The following is a 23,576-nucleotide window of genomic DNA, read 5'->3' on the forward strand; positions in this document are numbered from 1 at the left end:
TTTACAGTATTTGCTTTGCAAAACTTCGAAGAAAGGATTCTCTTGGTTCAGAGTTTTTAATCGTGTATGACTTCCATTTCCAGAAGAAACCAGCAGAGCTTTTTCTAAAAAAAAAAAATCCTTAAGGATATTGTTCTGAATAAATATATTTCACAATGCTATAAAAATTATTACTAAAAAATGACTAGAATGTGATCAAGTAGCATAGTTCATGCTTGCTAGTTGAGGGAAGTTACAAGTTCTGTAGAAGTTGTTCTCAAGTATTAGGGAAACTCAAAATCCCTTGGAGGGCTTGTTAAAGCAGATTGTTGAATTTCTGATTCTGCAGTTATAGAGTGGGGTCCACATTTGCATTTCTAACAAGATGTACCAGATTTTAGGACCACTGCTCTATACCCTTGGCTATCTTCCATTTAACACACTTGTGGTTATCTCTTTCCCATTCTCCACAGTGGTTCAACCAAACTTTATCTCCTCATATCCATGTTACCCCGCTTTTCAGCATCCCTGCTTTCCTACATTTCAGAGAAAATTGGGATCATTGGGTATGAACTGTCTCAAGTTCTTATTCTTTTCTTCCAGTTAATCCTTTTCCATTTTAAGGTTCATCCCTCTTCTGGACTCTTGATAAAAAGACTCCCAGTTTTCTTCCAGGTTCTAATTCCATCTCTGTGTCCTAGAGATTTTGTCATTAGCCCTCTTCTATATCAGGGATTCAACCTCTTTACCAGCTTCTTCTCCAAAGCTTCAAAACAAGCTCAAGGTCTTGATCATGAGAAAAAAAATCTATCCTGTGACCTTGAATATTTTTCTCTAGCTACTCTCCTTCTTCATAGGCCAAGTTCTTGGAAAGAATAACACTTGATTGCTCAACTTCCTGATCTATTCTTCCTTTTTCAAGTCACTACAACCAAGTTTCTAATCCTACCACTCCATGGGCTTTGCTTTGCTAACAGTCATTTTGAACCCACTATATCCAATTAACTCTAATTCTCAAAAAAACTCTAATTTTAGTACCTTTAATCTCTCTTTGAAACTCCCTGCTCTCCTGGTTTCCATGACATCACTACCTCTTCAGTGCCCTCCTACTGAATGTGGGTGCCTAGAATCCAATCTTTGACTCACTCCTCTTTGTTCCATTAATGTTCTCTTGGGCATTTCATTGCCTCTCTTGGCTTCAGTTGTGCCTACAGATCATCGTGAGAATGTTTCCAGGCCAACCCTAGGAACCGGGCTAAAGTTCACATCTAAGTGATGTGTGTGGAATGCTGTATACTTTATGCTACTGGTTCCCAAATCTAAATGTCCATCTACTCTCTTAAACCAGACCTCATTCTGGCTTCTGTCTCTACCATTCTGTCTGAATAGTCCAGTTGGCTACTGGTTATAGCTACCTGAAATTTTGTATGATCACCTTAAACTCAACAGGACTAACCTGCCTCTCAGTAAGGTGAGAAAACTTGGAATCATCCTGTTTGCTCTCTCCTTTACATCCATCCTCATATCTTACCAATTGGTTACTGGTCCTATAAATTCTACTTTCTTAGAATTTCTTCTTCCTGTCATCTTCTATCATTTCCTTATCCATTGACATAGCTCGAGCCCATATCCCCAATTCCAATCCTGAATTGTTAACTTCTTCCAACTTTTCACCCTTCCAACTTTTCTTGCATATTTCTGCCAACTTACTAACAGGCAAATTTAATCATGTCATTAAAAAACATATTTCCAAGTTTCCCCATTTCTTATTAGACAAAGTCCAAATTCCATAAAAGAATGCACAAGACTTTCTATGATCTGGCCCCAACCAAGTTTCTGGCTTCCCTTTTTACACCCCATGATCCCATCATGCTGGCCAATTTCCAATTCCCTCTAACACACTGTGGCTTTACTCATATTACTCCCTCGACCTAAATGGTCCTTCCTCATTTTGTTCAACTATTATTCACTTTTCAAGACTGAGTTTCTGAGTCATCTTCTCCGTAATAATAAAGAAAAACAAGATGCATCAAGTGCTTATTAAGTGCCAGACACTTTACATAACATTCTCATGCAGTCCTTATAACAAAACTTGGAAGTTTATATCATCCTTGACTTATGGATGAGACAACTGAGGCTAGGAGAAGTCCAGTTTTACCTCTAAATTCTCTACTTTCTTTTCAGGTATTGATAGATACCCCCCCCCCAAAACCCCAGCCAAATCAAAAACAGTTTTTGTTTTCTTTGTACCTTTTTTTTTTAATGAAGGGAATGTTTAGCTTTCCTCACATCAAAATACTCCTTTACATACATTAGACGTCTAGATGGGTCTCTATTAGGTGAGTAGGATTGGAAATTAAATTATTATTAAAAGAATTACAAATACAAACTTTCCTTCATTTCTATAAGAACTTACTTATGATGCAAAAGCACTAAAGATAATACAAACACTGTACTTGAGGCGGGAAGCCCCATAAAAAGACTGACAGGACCCCCAGGCAGGGCCACTACTCTCCTGCCAGCACCATCCCGTTCCCTGGCCCAGAGGCTCTATTTCACTTTTTGCCTCCGAAATGGCTTACTTACCCCTAAAATTCTATTGGTTCCCTGAGCTCACTCCTGATTGGTTATTTCCCTCACTCTTGCTTGATTATTTCCCTTACTCCTGATTGGCCCATTTCCCTAACTTCTGACTGGTCCATTTGTAGTACTTCATTTACATGGAGCTCACTCCTGATTGGTTATTTCTCTCCCTCCTGATTGGTTATTTCTCTCCCTCCTGATTGGTCTATTTCTACAAAGCTTGTTCCTAGTTTGTCAACTTTTGTTATACTTTACTTGAATATGATGTTGCAAAGTGTAAACAGGCAGCCTATAAAGGCCAGTGTAAACAGGCAGCCTATAAAGGCCTGTGTAAACCTACAGACAGGCTCCAGAGCTTGGAGTGTTAACCCCTCTGGGCTCACTGGCATAATAAACCTGAGTTCTTCAACTCTCTGAGCGGCCTCTCGCCGGGATCCAGGTTGCTGTCACAACTGAGCTGTAACACCAAGCTATAACACTGAGCTGTAACACATTTTTCCACAACATACTTATTACTTATTTATGCCTAAAACTGAATTCTGAATCTCTTACACCCACCCAGCATACTCCAAGCCTGGTCCTTTCCGAGTTTATGGCAAATTCACTTTTCCAGTTTCTCAGGACACTTTAGAGCCATCCTTGATTCCTCTCTTTCTCTATAACCCCAGATCCAACCTGTCAGTAAGTCATATTGATTTTCAAACTAAATCCAGAATCCAACCATGTCTTATAACATCTAAGGTTAACAACTCTAGTACAAGCCACCATCACCTCCTGCCTGGGTTAGTGCCTGTGCCCCTGTAAACTATTTTCAACCCAGTAGCCAGAGTAATCATTGGAAACCCTAATCACAGCATGTCAATCCTCAGCTAATGGCCTCCCCTTCTTGGGCACATGGGCCTTCTACCATCTGGCCTCCTCATTCCTCTATGACCTCATGTTAGGCTATTTTCTTTCTGGGTGACTTTTTCAGCTAACATGGCCTCCTGGCCATTCCTGCAACTTACCAGGCCTGTTCCCACTTCAGGGCCTTGGCACAAGTTCTTCTCACTGTCTGGATTGCTCTTTATTTAGATATCTACTCTTACCTCCTTCACCTTCTTCAAGTCATTATTCAAATGCCGCTTTCTCAATGAGACCTACCCTGCTTGCCCAAAATAAAAATCACAATTCTCCCATTCCTCTTGTGCTTTTTCTCATTCTATAACCCCACCCCTATTGTATCATTTTTTCCCTGCTCCAACACTCATGGCCTTATAATAATTTAGGTATTTAGGTATTTATTTTGTTTACTGTCCAACTCCTTCTAGAATATGAGCTTGATGGTGGCATGGATTTTTGTTTTGTTCAGTGCTGTATCTGCAGCTCCTAGAATAGTGTTAGCACATGGTAGGTCCATCATAAACTATTGTTGAATGAATGAAATAATTAGCGCCCATCACTAGCTCTCAGCAAACAGACCTTATGTTCAAGGGGAGAAATGTCAAAGTTGTTCATTTCCTGTACAAGAGGTATTATATATTGGATTTTATGAAAATGGGAGCAACTAAATTTCCATGTGTCCAAAGAGAGTTCATGGGCCCTGTGAAACCCTGATATTCTATGAATCCCTTCCCATTCTGAGTCTTAAAAACATGATCATTTTCCAGCAGCTAAGCACTAACTTTAAAAAAATCCTGGAGTGTTAAACCTGCAATGAGGTTGCATCCTAAGAGGATGGATTGTGTTATAGTTCCACAAGCTGCTCAGTACTGGAATTCATAACATTGTTTTTCCTCATCACTGTGTTGCTCTTCCTGCTTTGAAATATATGAATATAATTGGAAGGTATGGGAAGCCAATTTGATGACACTCTGAATAATGATGTGACACTCTCTTCCAGTGTATCAATAGATTTGATTAGTATATACCTTTTCATATTGGTCTTTCTTTTAAAATGCATAACATCAGTTGAACATTCAAGTTCATCTAAAGCAAGAGTCCTGCATATTCGCATTACTTTTGGTAGCATAAATATGAATGTTGAAATTATTCTGTACACCTTTTAGATCCACACTTTGGTCATTCCTATTTCAAAGGAGCATAGAATTTCAGGGCTACAAGGTTTTATTTCATTTGGTTTGGTGGCCTCATTTTACAGATATGAAAACTGGGGCTGCAGGATATCCAATGACTTGCCCAGATACCACAGAGCTGAATGATCTTTTTGATCAGAACACCTCATTCTAAAAATAAAACAAGGTACCTTTGAGATTGCAATTGAAAAACAGTTCTTAATATCAGGAAATTAATTGAATGTAGTAACAACTGCAATATGCAATTCTAAACAACATGCACTTCTACACAGTTTATTTCCATGGTGACTATATTAATATCAGAATAGCAAATATAGCAAAGGATAAAATAATTGATAAATAAGGAAAGAAAGTCTCCACAAGCATCCTAATAAATAAGAATCACAGGTCACAAAAGACTAAGAATTTGCAGGTTACCTGAAGTGAACTGCCCTCATGGCATCCACAGAAGAAACCACTTTATCATGAAGATGGTTCCATATTAGGCATGGCTTCTGCTATTATTTGGAAAATTGGGGCTTCTTTTATTACTTAATCTAGTCATCTTTTAAGATACCAAGAGGCATTTTTACTTAGATATGCACACTTTCTGTTTGCACTAGTGAGTCTATATGAAGGTTATTACGCCAGAGGAATGTAAAAATTTACAGTAACAATGCTTCATTTTCCTTTAATGGCTTTGTTTGAGGGATAAAGACATTTTTGTGGTGGGATGAATTCACTTGGTCTCCTGATGTGTTTTCTCCACATGCTTTGGAAATCACGTGCTTTTCTGAGAGGTGGTAGTCATCTATGTCTTAATTTCAGCAGTAGTGTCATTGTTTTAGCTTTGTTATCACAGAGGTAACTTAGTAGCACTGATCATCTAGGATCTTTGATATTAACCTAATGGAAAATATTTTTGACCTTTTGTGTACAGGAATGCTCTCAAACTACAGACAAAATTAGGACTAAATCAATTTTTTAAAATGGATTTTAACAGGTTCCAGGAGGTAGACTACTAGGATAACTCATGTGACTTCAAAGCTAAGATCTCTGCCAACAGTGTAAGTCACAATTTTCTAAAACTGAGTTTTTGAGCTCCCTCTACCAGGGCTTTGTTTAACTGTTTCCTTTTTCCCTGGCATACTGTCATTAACTCCTGTTGTGTGTAGTTATATGTAAGTTAGACGCCAGTGGCCTGAGAGTAAGATCTGGGTTCTGTTCTAAAAAAGTATGTGCAATCTGGCCTCCACATGATATAGATAAAACTGCTATGGCAACATTAACTGAACATAATTTTAATTTTGAAATGACTTCCTTTGGGTTATATCTTCTTAGACGTAATATTAATTTTCCTCTTAACTTTCTCCTATTTTCTCGGTCATGTACTTAAAAGGGCTTTTCAACTATTTGACATAAATCAGTTTTCCTTCGTAAGAAATTATGACAATTCTCTCTCACTGGTACTTTCCCTTACACTCCACACTTTGCCCATCAATGAACTGAGCCCTGATTTACACGTTATGGTGAGCTTTTACATCCTAGACATATTTATTCTTTTGGAACTTTAATTATTTAGCAAATATTTAAGTGTTGGGGAGAGTAAAGAGAATGAAACGCAAAATTAACAGACGACTCAACTATAACCCACAGAGGAAATAACCAAATAAATTACTATTTTAAACAATGTAAGCAAATAGGAGGAAGGAAGGGATTATTTCAGAACACAAATATTCATAGGCAAGAAAATAACTGAAGCACTAATGCTTTAAAAAGACTTGATGAAGGTTAGTTGAATATCTATGAAATGTATTTGTTGTTCCAGAAGTGGGCCTAAGTAGATAATCCAGTTTTCTTTCCTGACAGCTGAAAACAACATAAATAACAAGACTTCACATAAAATACTGAAAGCAGCCCAAATCATTGTGTTTACGACTATATTAAAGAATTACATCTGTATTAATCAAATGTAAGAGGACAGGATGTACACTGCAAAAGCGGGGGTGTGTGTGCAAGATTTTAAAAGGAGGAGGAGCAGGCTAAAATTCTAAGGAAACATAAATACAGGATCATCCATTAGGAAACCTTGAAACAGATAAAGGTTTCAATAATAAAAACGTGGTCGTTAAGAGCCTGAGCTTGGTAAAATGAACAGGGGGAAAAAATTCACTGCAGACCATCATCTCCTCCCACTTCCAGAGTGACTACGCAGGGGACGGCCGGGGTGTGGTGATGTGCGGGAGCCGGCGGAAAAGCTGGTGTTTCACGGTCCCAGAAACGGTACCATGTCCACACCCGGGCACTGCGGACCTTCGGGGAAGCGGGTCTTTCTGATCTCTCCGTTTCCCGGCACCATTCTAAAAGCACCAGTTCCGCTAAGATCCCGGTTCTCCCCAGCTCCGTAAGAGAAAGTTAGCGGCCAATCTCTGCCCTGAAGTTGAAAACAAACATCCAGCGTCGGTCACCGAGCCCCTCGAAAATCCCAGCCCTCTCAGCTCATTCCTCAAGAATCCAAGCCTGGCCCCCGAACCCCCTCCAGCTTTCAGCGCATCCCCACTCATTTCCCAGCAGCCCCCGCCCCGAGGGCCGCCGCGTGGCTCAGGGTCGCCCGCCCCCTGCCCTGCGCCGCGCGCTCCACGGCCGCAGAGAAAGTGCCGGCCCGCGCGCTCCGCGACGCCCCGCCCCCAGCGAGCGTGGCGGAAGTGGCTGGCTCGGAAAAGGAGACCGCGCGCCACCTGGCCGAGTGCGCATGCGCCGGCGCCCGCGCCCGCGCCGAGAGCGGTGGGGGCGTCGGTAGTCCTCGCTCCGCCACCCCCACTCCACAGAGAGGGTCGGGCTCACGCCATCTTGAGCCCCCCCTCCTCCTGCCCCCACCCCCGCCGAGCCACCTTTTCCCTTTCGCCACTTTCAGCCCCCCACCCCGCCCCTTTCCAAGCGTGTCCCGGGCCGCCGCCGCAGAAACCGCACCGTCTCTACCCCCACATTCTCCACGCGGGACGCGCAGCCGTGCCTACAAGTGTTCTTAGAGCAGAGGTTGTAGGGGGGACCGGGGACGGTGCGGGGGCGCGCGGGGGCGAGGGCTGGGGGCCGGGAGGGGCGCCGAGCCCCGCGTCTCTGGGCCCTGCCCCGGCCCCTGCCCCCAGGGCGGCCGCGGGCGGGGTGGTCCCTGGCGTTCGCGCTGGAGGTGAGGGGAGGACCGAAGCAGCGTCTCCCGGGGCGCTGGCCCCGCGCGGCGCCCGGGTTCCCCAGCCGAATGTGGAGTTGGCCTTGACTCCTCCCCGTCGGCGGGTGGGCGTGGGGCCAGGGGAGCAGGAGCGGGCATCTCTGGGGTGTGTAAAGCAGCACCTTCCTCGTGTCGTCTAGGTAGTGTTTTGGGGGGCAGAGTTCTTAAGTGAAGTGTTACTCTATGGGCCAGATGGAAGAAGAATTAGGTAGCGTTAGTAGAAGTGTAGCATCCAGAAAAAGGAAAAGATCGAGTCCCTTCCCTTTGGGGTGAGCCCACGTATCTGTGACCCCTGGGGAAATTATTATTTGGGTATTCTGGTCTATAAAATGGGGATAATAATAGCCCAGCTGAGAATTGTGAGGATTACGTTAACTGCTTATAACAAGCCCCAGACACTGATCAGTTACCCGTTAATTGCCTGTCATATTGATCTCCTTGTTTCAAGAAATTCAAAATGACTGTGACCTTGCTTTCTAAGTGGAAAATCAGGAAACTGGTCTGGATTTAGAGGGTCAGTGGAATGTAATATTTGACAGAGACAATCCTGGAAAGGTGTTATTAACGTACACATGGATAAACGAGCATAACTCCGTGAGGCTATAGAAACTCTGAACTGCTTCGTTCCTAAGAAACGAGGGTATATTTATTTGGGAGGACAGAACCTAGGGTCTCAGTATATGTGAGGGGCAGAACTCTGGAAACAGAATTAAGTTAACTTTGCGAAGATTTACTTGAAGACCAGATTGAGGATGGAACTCGTGGAATTTCTGGTGGATGTTTTAGAGAGGCTGGATTTGACTGAATGTTGTAACTAATTGCCCGATAGTAAGTTGCAAAAGTAAAGTGCACTTAAAGGTGCTATTGTAGGTTTCTTGTCTCTGGGAATATTCAGGCAGGTATCTAGGAGCCTAGGTTTAGAGCGGCACTGTCCAATAGAACTTTGCCATTATGGAAATATTCTGTAAACCGCACTGTTCTAATTGGTATCCGCTAGACACAAGTGGCTCTTGAGCACCTGAAATGTGGCAGGTGCACTGAGGAACTTTAACATTTAATTTTATTTTAATTAATTTAAATATAAACAGCCAAATGTGCCTTGTGGCTGCCTTATTGGACAGCATAGGTCTAGAATCTAGACTTTGAGACCTTTTCCAATTCCAGTTCCTATTTGGTTGAGTTTTAAGTCAGAGAAGCCAACTCTTAGAACATTTGTTGCCTTAGGGAATCATAAATATATTCAAATAATGCCTTTCATTCAAATACTACAGTTCAAAGCTTGGGTCTGTTAGTACATTTTTACAGTTTGCAAATTAATGCAAAGCATTCTTTTGACTCCTGGGTTGTACAGCTAAAGCCAGATACATTTAGTCATAACAATATTAACTGGAATTTCCTTTAATCGTTATTGTATTATCACCAGGAATTTCCACTATCTTTTATCACTTTAGTTGGTTTTTAGTGAAAACCTCTCTACTCTTATTCTTGAAGTTTTTTCCACTGGATAGGTGCTGCTTTATAAAAATTTTAACTTTTTGTATAAAAACAATTTGATAACTTACAGTAGTAACCTTTGAACGTTGGACCATTTTAGAATTAGTTTTGTGGTTATTGGTATTCAAAACTTTTGAAGAGATAAGTCTGCCATTTAGTGATATTTTGCAGGATTGCTTTCTTTGAAATATGTAGAGTGGTTTTTTCTTTTTCAAGTAAATGTTTATAAAGTTAAGTTTGAAAGTAAAACTTAAAAAAAAAAAGCTTTATAGATAACACCCTTAACTCTGGCCTGATGTCTGTAAAGTGGTACCCTTGGACTCAAGGCTAAAGATAACCCTTAGATCTGGAACAAAAACTTTTAATTCCCAAATTAAGCTTATACCGAGGATAGCTGATAACATACAAATCTAAATGGGTTGCTCTTATGTAGCATGACTGTACACCCTGCTCTTTCTGGGATAGTCATGGTTTAGAGCCTGTTTGTCCCAGCATCATTATTAATAGAATTCCTTTCATTGTCAAAAATGGTCTAGTTGGTCTGCATCATAATATAGTCACCTATTTTTAGGCTTTTTGAAATTTATAATATATAATTTTAGCAGGATTAACCATATTGCAGTCTCAGAAAGGTACCTGCTTTAAAGTAGTGACAAAGTTACTGCTTATGTGCTTAAATAACAGGAGCTATCTAGATTAAGGCCAGCAAGTGACATCTGCATTTAAGCCCTTGTTAATTAAAGTATGTTACTATTCTCAACGGTAATTGGATAGAAATCTTGGGCAGCTGGATTTTTAGTTCTCTCTTAGAAAAAGATCTTTTGGTGTAGGATTCTGCAGAGAAAGGCCATGCCAGTCAGATCAGAAGGTTGAGTATTCTTGTTGAAAATAACACCCATTTTGCTTTATGGTGAGGTTGAATAGTGAAATTTGTTGGAAATCTGCCTTTTATGTATTAGAATGCTAAAAATTGGTTTTGCTTAGGGTTCACTTAAATAGTGAAAAATATTTCAGCTCTGCACTGTGGTATTATATATTGCAGTGGATAAAGTGTTTTATTGAGTCAAGCATACTTGGTTTGAATGCTCACTGCTGAGGGTTAAATGAGTAACCTTGTGATGTGTTGGGTGCAGCAAAGCACCTGAGAAGTGAGTCCCCAGCAAACATGAGCTGCTCTAGCCTTCAGTTTATTGATAGTGTTCTGAGATGCCTCGTGGATAGGTGCAGAGGGCACTTGAAGCTAATTCCAAAACCTAGGTTTAGCCCTTTTCTGCCATGTTCTTTTTGTTGATTTCAGTTAAGGTACTTTTCTGAGCCTCAATTTCTTCATCAGTAAAATGAAATTAGTACCTAACCTTATCCCACTTCCTCACAGGATTGCTGGAGGCTTCGGATGAGAATTACATAAATTGTTTTCTTGTTTTACAGACATTCAGTGATTTAATTGGTTTGTCTCAACTTGTCTACCTAATACCTCTGGTAAAGACTGACCCTAAATCTGCAAAAGTTGTTTACATATATTTTAATTTTTTTTTTAAATTAGGTTTATTTATTTAAAATTTTTTGTTTTTGTTTTTGTTAATGGAGGTACTGGGGATTGAACCCAGGACCTTGTGCATGCTAAGCACGTGCTGTACGGCTCTACCACTTTACCCTCCTCCCCCATGTATTTTAATTTGTGAAACATCATAGAGTATGGTGGGCACCATTATTTAAGATCCTTCTCTTTGACAAGTGATACTCTAAGTAAATCACAGTGATAGTGCTTTACTGACCTGCTTACAGTATATTCTCTGCACAAAACAACTCCATACTACTGCTAAGGGAGAGCCAGCATTTTCATGGGCATTTAATGTGTTCCAGCCATTGTGCTAAATGCTGTTTTTATTTACCCAAGCATGTCAGTCCCACTTAATAGGTGATAAATGTTGAGGCTCTTACTTTCTTGAATGGATCTGTAAGTTTTTTTGCTCTATACTACTGCCTCTGATAATATCTGACTGATAGTTAATGGATATTAAAGATTAAATGAGGTAATGAATATGAAAATAGTGTGCTGTCTGGCATATAGTATGCAGTAGCTGAAAAATGCTGTGTTCGTTAAGTTCATAGAGCAGTAAATTGAAATAATGTATGTGAACTTTATAAACTGTGAAATACTATACAAATATAAATTTAAAATCTTCACATGTACTTTTGCTGTTTCAAATGCTATGGAGGTTTTATGGCTGAATCCTTTATATTTCACTGTATTCATTTGTTTCTGAATCTTTAAAAGGCTACTCCTAATCATAACATTCTTTCTCTGAGATACATGTTTAATAAGAATACTTTGTGATATGTTGTCAAGAAGTCATACTCATACTTGGATTCTTTTTCTTCATCACTGTCGTGGTCATCGTGATGAACTGAGTGCTTTCTGTGTACCAGGCCCTGTCCTGAGTGCTTTGTATGTATTATGTGATGTAACCTGTGAGAGGAGTATTTTTAATCTCCTTTTTAAAGATGAGGGAACTGAGGCAGGGAGGTGATGTGACTTGCCCAAGGTCACCTGGTTTGTGTGAGAGCCTGTATTTGAACTCCAGAGCCCAGCTCTTTACTGCTAACCTGTGAGTCAGCATAGGCAGATACTTCACAACAAAGTTCGCTATGACAAACACATTGTGGAGGTCTTGTGAGTTAATTGTAATCAACTTTTATTTGCATGTTCCTTGTGGGATAGTAGAGAGAACTCTGGACCAGGAGTCAGGGGACCTGAGTTTTAGTCCCAGCTGTATCGCTAAATAGTGATGTGTCCTTGGGCAGTTCAAGAAACCCCTCTGGACTTCAGTTTCCTCACCTGAAAAATGAGGGATTTGGATGAAATTAGTGATTTTTCAAACTGTAGTTCTGAACCTCAGATGTATTTGGTTCCCCCTCCCACCATTTTGCATAGTTATACTTCTGTCTGCTATGCTTGTTTATCCATCTGTCTAAGATTTACTTTTAAGCAGAGAATTCCTAAACTTAAAGTCGACTTTATCAGTCTCTAAGAAAACTTAATGACAGGTCCCCTGGCTACTGTGTGTGCAGCTTCTCAATAATTCCGTATTATTTTAGCGTGTTAAAGGACATAGGCATCTTTTACAAATGAAAAAAACTAAGGCACGAAAATGGTAGAAGATTGGTGAATTTTTGTTAAAATACGTGTATGGATAGTCTGAATATTTCAGGTTATTTGAGATCAAAGCCTGTTTTTTGTGTTATATTTGGGACCTTTACCCAGTATTTTTACTCTCAGCTGCTTCACTGATACGGGAGAAATACACGCCTTGTAGGATTTTTGTGGAAAAATGTGACCTAATACAGGTGAAAGACATTTTATAAGCTCCAAAACGCTTGTACTAATTCATCTCTTTTTTTACATGCCACCAGTAAATCTACTGCTTTTTCTTTTTAGTCACGTGAACTATGTCTTTAACCACATTAGATAATTTATTGAATTGTTTATATTTAATATAGGTTTAGTATTTCTAAAATGTGAATCTATACTGGAAGAGAATCTTGATGTTTAAGAGATCTGCTCTTTTTTTTTTGACGTCCTTGTCAAATACACTTACCTCTTACGGTTGGAAGTTTAACTGATTCCAAAATTTTGCCCATATCTGCAAAGTCAACCATTGTCACTCAATATAATATTTTATGTAAAAACAACAGTGTTTCAATATTGGAAAAGTAAACTTGCCATTTTGTCAGGGTTTGGATGTCCTATATTTTAGGATTATCTGATAAGCACATTGGCAATGTACTTTAAGAACCAGTTTTGCAAAAATAAAAAATTTTTTTTGAAACTCAGTATTTCTGTAAGAGTACTGGATGTGAAAGCACATGGAATAGAAACCTACATTAATATGAGACTGAAGAAAAATATAATAATGGAACTTTATGTGTCTGAGCAGTCTGTCACTGGGTTTCTGTGTCTGTAGATTAAAAAAAAACTGCTCATGTAGTCAATTAAGACATGTGAATGCAGCTTATATTTGTCTGTCTATGGAGAATGTTCATAGTTGACAGATGTTTTAGTATTTTCAATTCAGATACATGTTTTGAGTGCACGTTATGTTGTAGCTACTGCCCTGTTTACAGCACCCCTCTGAATCAGGCAGAACTTGTTCTTGACACATGGGGAAACTGAACTTGAGAGATTAGTTGATCCTTATTACAGGTTCTACCAGGTTGATTAATTATCTTAACAAAAACCCTATGACCATGACTTTTCAGTTTTCTGCCTTACAGCATGTGTCTCAAAGCTTCTGCAGAATTTCATCTATGCTTGAATATTCCAGTAGTTGTCTCAAACTGAACTTTTGTTTTTTCCTCCCTTTCCAATCTTCCTGATCTTGGTAAATGGTACCGCCATTCAACCAGTTGCTCCTGCTCCAAAGTCCGGAGTCTTTCTTGACGGCTCTCCGCTCACACCCCACATCTAACTCAGCAGCAAACTGGCTCTGCCTTCAAATATATCCCAGAAATCTGACCACTCATCACCATCTCCACTCGTCACAAGAAGCCGCTGCCATCTCTTGTCTGTACAGCTTCAGGAGCTTTCTCGCTGGTCTCCTTGCTTGTACCTTTGCTCCCTTATAGTATATTCTCACGGCTGCTGGAGTTATCTTTTTAAAACCTAAAACGTTTCAGGTCACTTCCCTTTTCACAGTTCTGTAATAGCCTCACGTTACACTCAACTAAAATTTAACCCTTGGGGCCTTCTGGGCTGTGTGTCATCTGGCCTCTTGCTGACTCTCGGACCTTGTTTGCTGCTGCTTGTGCCCTTTGCTCACGGCGCTCTAGCCACGCTGGCCTCAGAATCTTGGTACTTTGCTGTTCTTTTTTGTCTGGAAGTTTTCCAGACTCCCCTCTTTGACTTTGTGGAGATCTTATATTAAATGTCACCTCCTGGTTGATATCAGCTTGTTTAATTTGTTTTCATAGTGTTTGTCAATACCTCAGATTATATTTAGTTGCTTGTCTCCTGCTTTATAATATAGTTCTTGTCTAGCTTCGTCACTGCACTCACCCTCGCTCTTACCACAGTGTGACTTGTTGAAGGTGCCCAGTAAATAGTTCTGAGTGAATAAGCCAAAGCACCTGTGGCTCATTGACTTTAAATAGGAGGCCACCTGTATGGTCAGAGGAGGAAGTTGAGAGATGATGTAGTGGCTTTAGTAGAGGAGAGTGGAGGGAGTTACTAAGTAAAGGCTTTTTATTTCTCTGTGAAGTAGGAGGTGGAGTCATCTGCCAAGAGTTGGGGAGAGATTAGGGAGCAAAGGTTTATTTTAAACTAAAATAATTAGTATGTACTAAAATATTTAATGTTAAACCAAAAGAATTAGTAAACAAAAACACATCAGAGAAAGGAGAATTCCTGACAGTTGTGTATCTGAGGAGGCTTCTTGGAGGTGTCGAGCTTAGGTCCGGCTTCTCTAGACCTTGTGGAGTTGCATAGGGGGAGAGGAAACAAAAGGTATTGCAAGCAGGGAGGACTTGTCGAGAAAAGGTTCAGAAGAATGTGAGATGGTTCTAGAAGCGGAGAATGTTTCATTTGACTGCTCTGCAAAAGGAGGCAGGAGAGGTCAGGTGAGACTGATTTGAGACAAATTTTATCTTCCCGGGAAAGCAGAGCTATTTGGGGCTTCGAGATAAAGGAGTAGAAAGAGTGCTGCGGGGATGATCAGAGTGCCTGGCTATAGCAGGGAAGAAGCTGCAGACTCAAACAAGCCTTGGAGTTTTTGACCTTGTGTGACTGAAGAAGTGTTGCTCTTACAGCCAGGGAAGCAGGTTTGGTGGGAGAAATGTACCAGGAGGTAGTATAATATGGTACAGAGAAGAATTTTTTCCATCAGTGAATATGAAGTCTTTGTTAATTATATTAAAATGGTGGGTCTCCCCTTATAGTTAATAACTTGTCATTTTGATCATTAGGTGTTCCTTATGAATATTTATCATTTCTTATCTATATTAATTACAATCAAGCTGATTTTGGTTAGGAAGTACTTATTCCTGTTCTAGTAGTTTTTAAGAAAAATAATTGCTCAGTGATTGGCGAGGCAGATTTCCCCAGATCATATATTGCTCTTTGTGGTGCATCATAATTTTCATAGTACGTTCAGTTGTGGATTTACTTCATTTAACGGTAATCCAGTGAGATATGGGTGGTTTGGATTTGCTCTTATCTGTTTGTGTGTGTGTTTTAAGTTGTAGTTAAATATGGTATATTTTCAGATTGTAACAAGTGTTATATCCCAGTTCAGTTTTCCCATAATGATTAACTGGGTCTGATGTTCCTCCCCTTGTTTCATAACATCTTGTGCATTATCTCTAAACACATTCCATTGGGCATGTCTGTAAACTTCAGTCGTCTGTAAGCTACTACATGGCAGGGAAGTCTTATTTTCTTTGTTAATACCGAGCATCAGCTGTGTCAGGCAGTCAATTAGTTACCAAAATTACAGATAAAACAGAATCCCTGTCCTTAAGCAATTACCAGTTTTAAGGATGAGGAACTAAACTACGATGTGAGAAGTGGTATGATAGATGCATCTTATTTCAGGTTTTGAACTCATTCGAAGTATGTAAATGAATACAAATGATTTTTAGTTAGTTATTAAAATACAATTGGCAGCAGTTTCAGAAAAATGATAAATTATATGTGAATCATCTGCTCTTTGAATGATTTATTCTACTAGATAACTGAATAGGCACTTGAGTTTTATGCCTTCTAAAGTCCGCTTGACATGGGACATATGTATAAATACATTGGAATTACCATTGTGTTATCCTAAACACTAGGTATGGAAGTTTAAAAAATTTTCACATTTTAATTTGTTTATTTTTTGCACTCTCAGTGATTGATCATTATTTTTCACAGCAGGAGAAATTTATAACACGATGTAACTTGAGGTTTTGTTTCGCTTTTTTTAAACAACAGAACTAAAATGTAGTGTATAATAGAGTTGGCTTAACCATAATTGCTTCCTGCCTTTGGAGTTCTATGAAAATGAAAATGTTCTGATTATAACAGTTTTCTATTATGTTACGTAGGATGCTCAGGTTATGATGATTGAAATTGAGACTCTGTAGTTGTTCACAATCAGTTACATAGGTCTACTGAATTAATTTTTCTCAGCAGTGATATAATAGAAGAAATAATTTAAAAGTTCCACTTTTAATAAACAGGTAGACTGATTTCACAATCCAGATTTTGACATTGTTTTGAGGGTGTATAATAAAGTAATAAAGGTTTCAACTCAGGTATTTTAAGCTGAAGATGTTTCATGGTATTTCTTTGGTCATTTAGTCAATAAAAATATGGGCTATAAATAGAAATCCAGTAACATGTTCATAACGCTTTTGTTTAATTCACATTTGTGATACATAATTTTACTATTGTTAACATTTTTTATGGTTGCAGTATTTTCTGAGAGAGGGTCTATCCTTAAATTCCATTATTCTTATTAAAAAATGTTTTTTAAATTCTGGAATAGGCTTTTACAGGTGTGACATAGCATTAGCTATGGGCTTGATAATCAAGTTTAAGTCTAAGTATTAATCAGAGATGAACTTACTCCTTGAGTTCACATTTAAACTGTGGCATGTTGAAATAATCTGGGTCTCCATCTGCACATCTGAATTCATTTTGTAAAATATGGCAAACAGCTGCATTTGAATTGAAAGCTAAAACAACTGCAGGACATTAACTCATTGAGAAGATTACAGTAGGTTTTCAGTTCCATGTTAACTGTATTTATTAGAGAAAATTGACTTGAGTGCTTCTGCTTTTAACCGACATTTTTTTTTTTTTAATGTCTGGGAGATAGGAAATAAAGCATTGAAATGATAGGACTTTGATGTGTAAAGAAGTTAATGTCTGAAGAAGTTAATTATGTAAATCATCAAACAAAATGTGGGCACAGGAAATAATTATTTTGAAGATTCTAATGAGCTATCAGCTCATCATGTCAAGAAAGATGTTATTCACCTGTTTGATTTCAAAATTAAATAACTTGACTGTGAAAGGATGATCATGGTTATAATAAACTAGAATTGAGACCTTTACCCTCTTACCAATAAATACTCTTGATATGAAACATTTGCAGTAGGGGCACAACCTAAGAAAGCTGTGGTTTTAGTATGAATTTACTTTCTGAAATGTCTCCTCTTCAGAGAGCGTTAAAGCTGGGTGGCTGAATTTGCAAAATGAAAAAGGGGCATTTGCTCCAGCAGTGTCTCAGGACGCTTGGCCACAGGATAATCCCACAGAATGGCGTGCCTTCAAATCTGATATGAGTCATCTTAAATCATGACTGTTTTTGGAGACTGGGGTTAATATGTAATCTTTGCATTTGACATTTTCTCCAGGATATCCTATCTTTGTCAGTCTTCTGCTGGGACGTGTGAAACATTTTCTGAGATCATTGGGAAAGCCAAGTTCCTTTTTTATCATGTTGTCCTGATTCTGTAGGACTGTTCCTGGAAGCACTTGCTTTCCTGTGTTATTTTTCCCCGATCTCGGACTGGTGATATGACTTTTCTTTTTTTTAAACCTGAGTTCCAAATGGTGATGGCTGTTTCTTTCCCTATATTATTTGTAGAAAAAAGTACCTACTCCAAAAAAGTCATTGTGAATAAAATGGACAAATTTAGTCTTGAAAAGACTGATGGTCTCTCATAGCATTAGAATTTTGGTTTTTAGGCTCAGTTGGAGTGAAACATTTTTCCTTTTCTTTCTGTGCTTTTGCATTCTGTCTAGTGGTTTTGGCCTGGCCCTTAGGGCCCTCAGGTTGGCAGATCATTGGTCCTGCCCCAGAATGATAGGGGGCCATTCAGCCCCCCAGGTAGTATGCTGCTTGTCTTAGGTCTCTGTCCTTTTGCTTTCTCGAAAGCTTCAGTTGTGGCCTGTCTCAGGCAGTGGTTTTTGTAGCAGTTTGTTTTTTCTCCTTTCCTCATGGGGCCCAGTCTTTCCATCTCAGCCCTTGGTGAATGATGCTCTGGTTCAAGTTTCCTTTTGTCAGTTTTAGCCTCCATTGCCCATAGAAGTGGTCAGATTAGAGGACGTATTAAGATAAATTTGATAGCAATGTGGAGCATGAACTGAAATGCAAAGAGAGGAGCTGTAAAGAGAGCTCAGCAAGGAGAGGAGGATGTAAAAACATGAAGTAGAGTTTACTTGGCTTCTTACAAATTGTAGGGTGCAGGAGTCAATGAGCTTTTGAGCTAGGCTGTCTGATCACAATAGTGGTGTCAGTAGTGAAAACAACTTATTTTATAAGGAAACTGGTATTCGTATTGATTGAGTTGTATTGAGTTCTTTTAGTGAAGATATTCACGTTTCTTAAACTTTGTGACTGAAATAAGGATGATCTAAATTTGTCATATAAAAGCTTTTAGCAGATCAAGAAAGGGAGAATTCTTGAGTTCTATTTGTAGTAATAGCTAACATTTTGTGTTGACTGTGTGCTAAGAACTGTTCTGAATACTTTGTGCGTGTTCTTTTAATCTTCACAACAACCTTTAGAGTATGCGATTATCATTCCCATTTTACAGATGAGAAAACTGAAGAAGGAAGAAGTTAAGAAACTTGCCCCTAGTTTTAGTAAATTAGCAGAGCTGGGATTCTAATCTAGGCAGTCTGACTTCTGACTCCTAATTATTTTACTGTATATATAGTTTTCTCAGTACTGCTTTATTTTATTATATATTTTAAATTTGTTAATTCTTCTTTAATCTGCAGTATTTTTTAAAGAAAATGATAGTATTGCAAAGTTTTCATAAGCATGAAATAATAACTAACATTTATTGAGTACTGACTGTGTCCTTGAGGTAAAATTCCTGAGGCTTTTATCTACTTTTACTACTTTAATGTTATTTTCACTAATTCTTCTTTATGGGACTGCCACATGCAATAAATAAAACGGCGTACATTAGGATTGGCATTTAGTTTTCCCTTTATACATTGGCTTAATTTTATTGGGAAAAGTCATTTTAAATTGATAAGTTATTTAACCATAAGATTATAAAATATCAGAGTGCTAACTTCTGATCTCCTGATTGGCTTTATTTGTATCGTTTATATTTTAGGCTTTGGTTCAGATGGGAATTAGATTATGCTGTGGTTTTCTAACTTTGTATTTTACAGCTGTACAACTGTTTCTTTAAATGAAATCCTACTTGGAACCCCAGTATATAATATAGAAAAATCCGAGTTGTTTTGGTATTCTGGATGGACTCTTAGGGCTCCCTGGAACACATTTTGGAAAACCATTGAGCTCTATTAAAATATTTTAATGAGTTTTTTATTCCAGTACATATTACAAAATGTATACTGAAATGTTTATCACCCAAGTGAATAATTTTTTGATAGCACACTTGGCTAAGCAGCTTTTTTTAACCTATTTCATTTTAATAAACATCATTAAGTATGAACAGATCACATTTATGTAAAACAAATCAGAAATGTAAAGTTTCTATACTTTTTGAAGTAATTTATTAAGTGCTTCCATTTCCCATGCATTCTGTAAGCTTATTTCTCTTTTTTACTTAGATGAATAATACTGCAGCCAGCCCCATGTCTACTGCCACTTCAAGTAGTGGAAGAGGTACAGGGAAGTCTATCAGCTTTGCAGCAGAATTGCAGAGTATGATGTAAGTACATCTCTCTCTCACTTATCTCTATTTCAAGTTTATTCATGTCGATAAAAGACAACAGAAATAAGATTTATAAAACTTAACTTGGAAATTTGTACTTAATCAAGTAAAAATGGAATAGCCCGATAACATTTTAAATAACCATATACAGAAGGGACAAATTGGTTAAAAATACTACAGTGATAATGTATTCAAAAAGTAAATATTGGTTCATCTTTATAAAAGAATGAACAATCACAGAAACATTTTTGCTTTATTATCTGCCCAAATCTGTGTCATGGATTATTACTATTTTAGTTTTAGATAGAGAAAATTTTGAGAGTGATTATGTTCTTGGATAGTTGGAAATATTTTCCCAGAGTTCTCAGTTTTTCTCAAATGTCATAATAATCCTATGAGCCTAACTTAAATTTGTTTTCAGTTTTGATAATATGTGAAATCACTGTATTTCAGAACTTGAGAAAAAACATAGGACATCTTAAAAACACATTTAGTTTTTGAGAAATTGCAGTCATTACTGTTTCTTTCCTAAGCTCTTTTCAACTTGATTTCTGGCTTCTTTTCATTGAGTGAGACTGCATGTCTTGATTTGATGAAAGGTAGTGTATTTATTGGAAATTTCTGCTGGCACATGTTAGTCTTTCTTTCTTATTGGTTCAGGAGACAATGTTTTGCATAAGGAGGACAACACATTAGAGGTCTTCTTTTCTTATGGATACATTATTCATGACATACCCAGCAGCTTGAAAAGAATGTTTCTATTGAAGATTTAAGTGCCTTCCTCTTGTGGGTGTAGATTGATAGCCTTCATGGTGGGTTAACTCCACTGTGTGATGGTTGTTCAGAGGAAAAATGAGTTTGAGCGTATATCTAGCAATTGCTTGGTGAAGATACTTTATTTTTTATTTTATTGTATTTATTTTTGTTTCTTTGTTTGTAAGATACTTTAAACCAAATTGGAAACATTTAGGTGATAGATTCTCAAACTTTTTGGTCTTGGGATCCTAATTATCAAAAGCCTTAATCAGCGGTTTTGATGTTAATTCTGTCTATTAATATTTATTGCTTGGAGTTTAAAACTGAGAAATCAACTGTTTATTAATTTATTTAAAAAAAATAAACCTATTATATGTTAACATAATTAATATATGCCCTGTAAAAATAATTATATTCTAAAAGCAAAAACTGGTAACACATTTTGGTAGATAAGATGAGAATAAATGTGTTAATTTAGGAGCTGTATGAGGTAAGGCTGTGTTTTAAATTATGGAAAATTTTAAGGGTTTCTGCTTGAATACACTTGTGTATCTAAGTTTTATCGTTATAGTTTAGTAGCTTTATACTAAGATGCTTTTATGTTTTGCTATGTTAATTATGTTTAAAAATACTAAACATATTTTAGAATGTTTATACTAAAGTGAGGAAATTAATTTTCCTGTAGAGTTGATTCATTGATTTACTTTCTATTTTTAAAAACTCTTAATTTTGAAAGTTTCAAACTCATAAAATTATTGGAATAGTCTAGTGAACCCCATGGATCCATCATCAGACAAACAATAATTGTGTTTTTTCAGTCTTTAACCTTTCTTCCTACTCTTCATTTATTAATTTTGGGGGGGAGGGGGAGGTACTTAGATTTATTTATTTAATGGAGATACTGGGCATTGAACCCAGGACCTCATGCAAGCTAAGTGGGCACTCTACTACTGAGCTCTTTACCTCCCCCCCATTTACTTTTTTTTTCCTAGATGTGATATTTTAAAGCAAATCCCAGATACCATATTTCAAATTTGGTGTTATATAGTAAAACAATATATTTATTAGTAAGTAAAAAAACATGCGCCATAGCAGAAGTCAGCAAACTATGGCCATCAGTCCATAGACTGGCTGCTTGTCTTTGAATAAGATTTTCTTGGACCACAGTCACTCATCACTTATCTATTATCTTCTCTGCTTTCATGCTATATGGCGGAGTTGAGTATTTGTGACAGAGACCATATGGCCTGTAAAGCTGAAAATATTGACTCTGTGGCCCTTTACAGAAAGTTTGATGAGCCCTTGTCTATGGAAACCGCCCTCCATAAGAGGAAAGCTGTATCTTCTTTTGTCATTTATACTTAGGAGAGGTTCTACTTAGTGCATTTGATAGACTGCAGGCCACTTAAGAAAACTGAGAAAAAATAAAAGCTAAATTCAGCACTTTCTTATTAAATACTTTTGCAAACATCTTCCCAGCTAATGTGCTTAAGCTGGATTCAGAATGTGAAAGTTATTGTTGGCTACAGCTTTGGAAGAAATGTACATTTTCCTTCTATTTCAGACCTCATAGAGAGGCCACTCCTAATAGTTACATTCATCATTTATGGTCTGAAGTTATTTTTTTCTCCTTATGAATTGCTTCATAGAACAGGAAAATAGGGCCAGGATTAAGGGAATCCTTTTTAATTTACCAATATTTTCTATTGGTATAAGGTTTTCAGGCTTTTGATTATATAAAATTAGAATCAATATGCATTTGATCCTTGCTTATTTGATTTTAAATGAGAAATTGCAAACTTAAGTCTCTGTGTTTGTTTTATGTTGTAGGAATTTCATTCTGTGAATCTCTGCTTTTTTCTTTTCCTGCATTTTCACAGTTTTTCTGTTGCATTGTACTGCTCTTTTTTAATCCTGTGCTGCTACTGTGTTCCCCACCCATTCATCACTAATGAGCTGTTTTTTTCTTGGCTCCCTGTCCTCTAAATAAGTAACAGTATTGTTGTGTCATTTCCAGGGGATGGTGTCACTGAAAGTGATTTAGTTGTCGAGCACAAATGAAATTGTCTTGATCTGCTATTAAATATAGACCTGGCAGCCAGTTTGTTCTCCTGTTAGAGGCTTGACAGGACTGACCATATTTCAAGAGTGGGTGATAAATACAGCTAGTGCAGCCTTCCTTAGGAAGTGCTTCTACAGATTTTAAACTAAAGGATGGGCAGTCAGACAGTTGCTGCCAGGTTCGCAGTGCATCTAACTGAGCACATTTGCTGTATGCTCCTTATCACAGCTCTGTGAATAACACGTGCTGGAAAGTCCAGAGGCTTTTCATTTTTAAGTTATTGAACTGAAGTAGCCTGTGAGTTAGAAAGTGAAATCTTTTCAATCCACATTGCAGGTATTTTGGCAGACTTCTTAAGAATTTAAATGCACTTCAAGGAATCTTCATTGAACTTTCTCTTATTTTACTCATTTATAAATTTCTTGCCTTGTTATATTGTACTTTTTCAGGTTTATAGGCCTGGTGATAATGTCAGGTTTCACTGTTTGGTAGTATTTAATAATTCTCATGTGACCAAATTTAAAAAAAAAAGCATTTTGTTTGTGTACTGCTTATATTTTATATGAATTTTTCTAAATGAAAATTTAATCCTTATTTAAAATCCATGGATTGAAAAAAAATTTTCTAAATCAGTTTTCTTTTTGTACGATAAAATTCACTCCTTTAAGTGTGCTATTTTGCAAGTTTTACATTCTTAAAAATCAACATTATTGAGCCCTTATATGGCAGGGCCTAAATG

General features: G+C 37.8%; 2 protein-coding genes across 8 annotated transcripts in view; one reads left to right on the plus strand and one right to left on the minus strand.

The window, feature by feature from the left end:
* Positions 1–23,576, minus strand: part of RUNX2 (RUNX family transcription factor 2) — a 301,057-nt gene that overhangs the window by 243,254 nt on the left and 34,227 nt on the right. The window lies entirely within an intron of this gene.
* The window catches only part of SUPT3H (SPT3 homolog, SAGA and STAGA complex component), a 382,338-nt gene continuing 366,162 nt past the window's right edge, over positions 7,401–23,576 (plus strand). The window contains exons 1-2 of one of the 3 annotated variants that reach the window (XM_072944891.1): positions 7,401–7,652; positions 19,916–20,016. In XM_072944891.1, coding sequence (XP_072800992.1) covers positions 19,916–20,016 — 101 coding nt within the window. In that variant the 5' untranslated portion in view covers positions 7,401–7,652. Of the gene's footprint in view, positions 7,653–8,818; positions 8,875–19,915; positions 20,017–23,576 lie in introns of those variants that run through there. The other 2 variants (XM_072944890.1, XM_072944893.1) reach the window with 2 other exon arrangements.

The sequence above is a fragment of the Vicugna pacos genome, chromosome 20 (assembly GCF_048564905.1).
Source record: "Vicugna pacos chromosome 20, VicPac4, whole genome shotgun sequence".
NCBI classification, from domain to species: Eukaryota; Metazoa; Chordata; class Mammalia; order Artiodactyla; family Camelidae; genus Vicugna; species Vicugna pacos.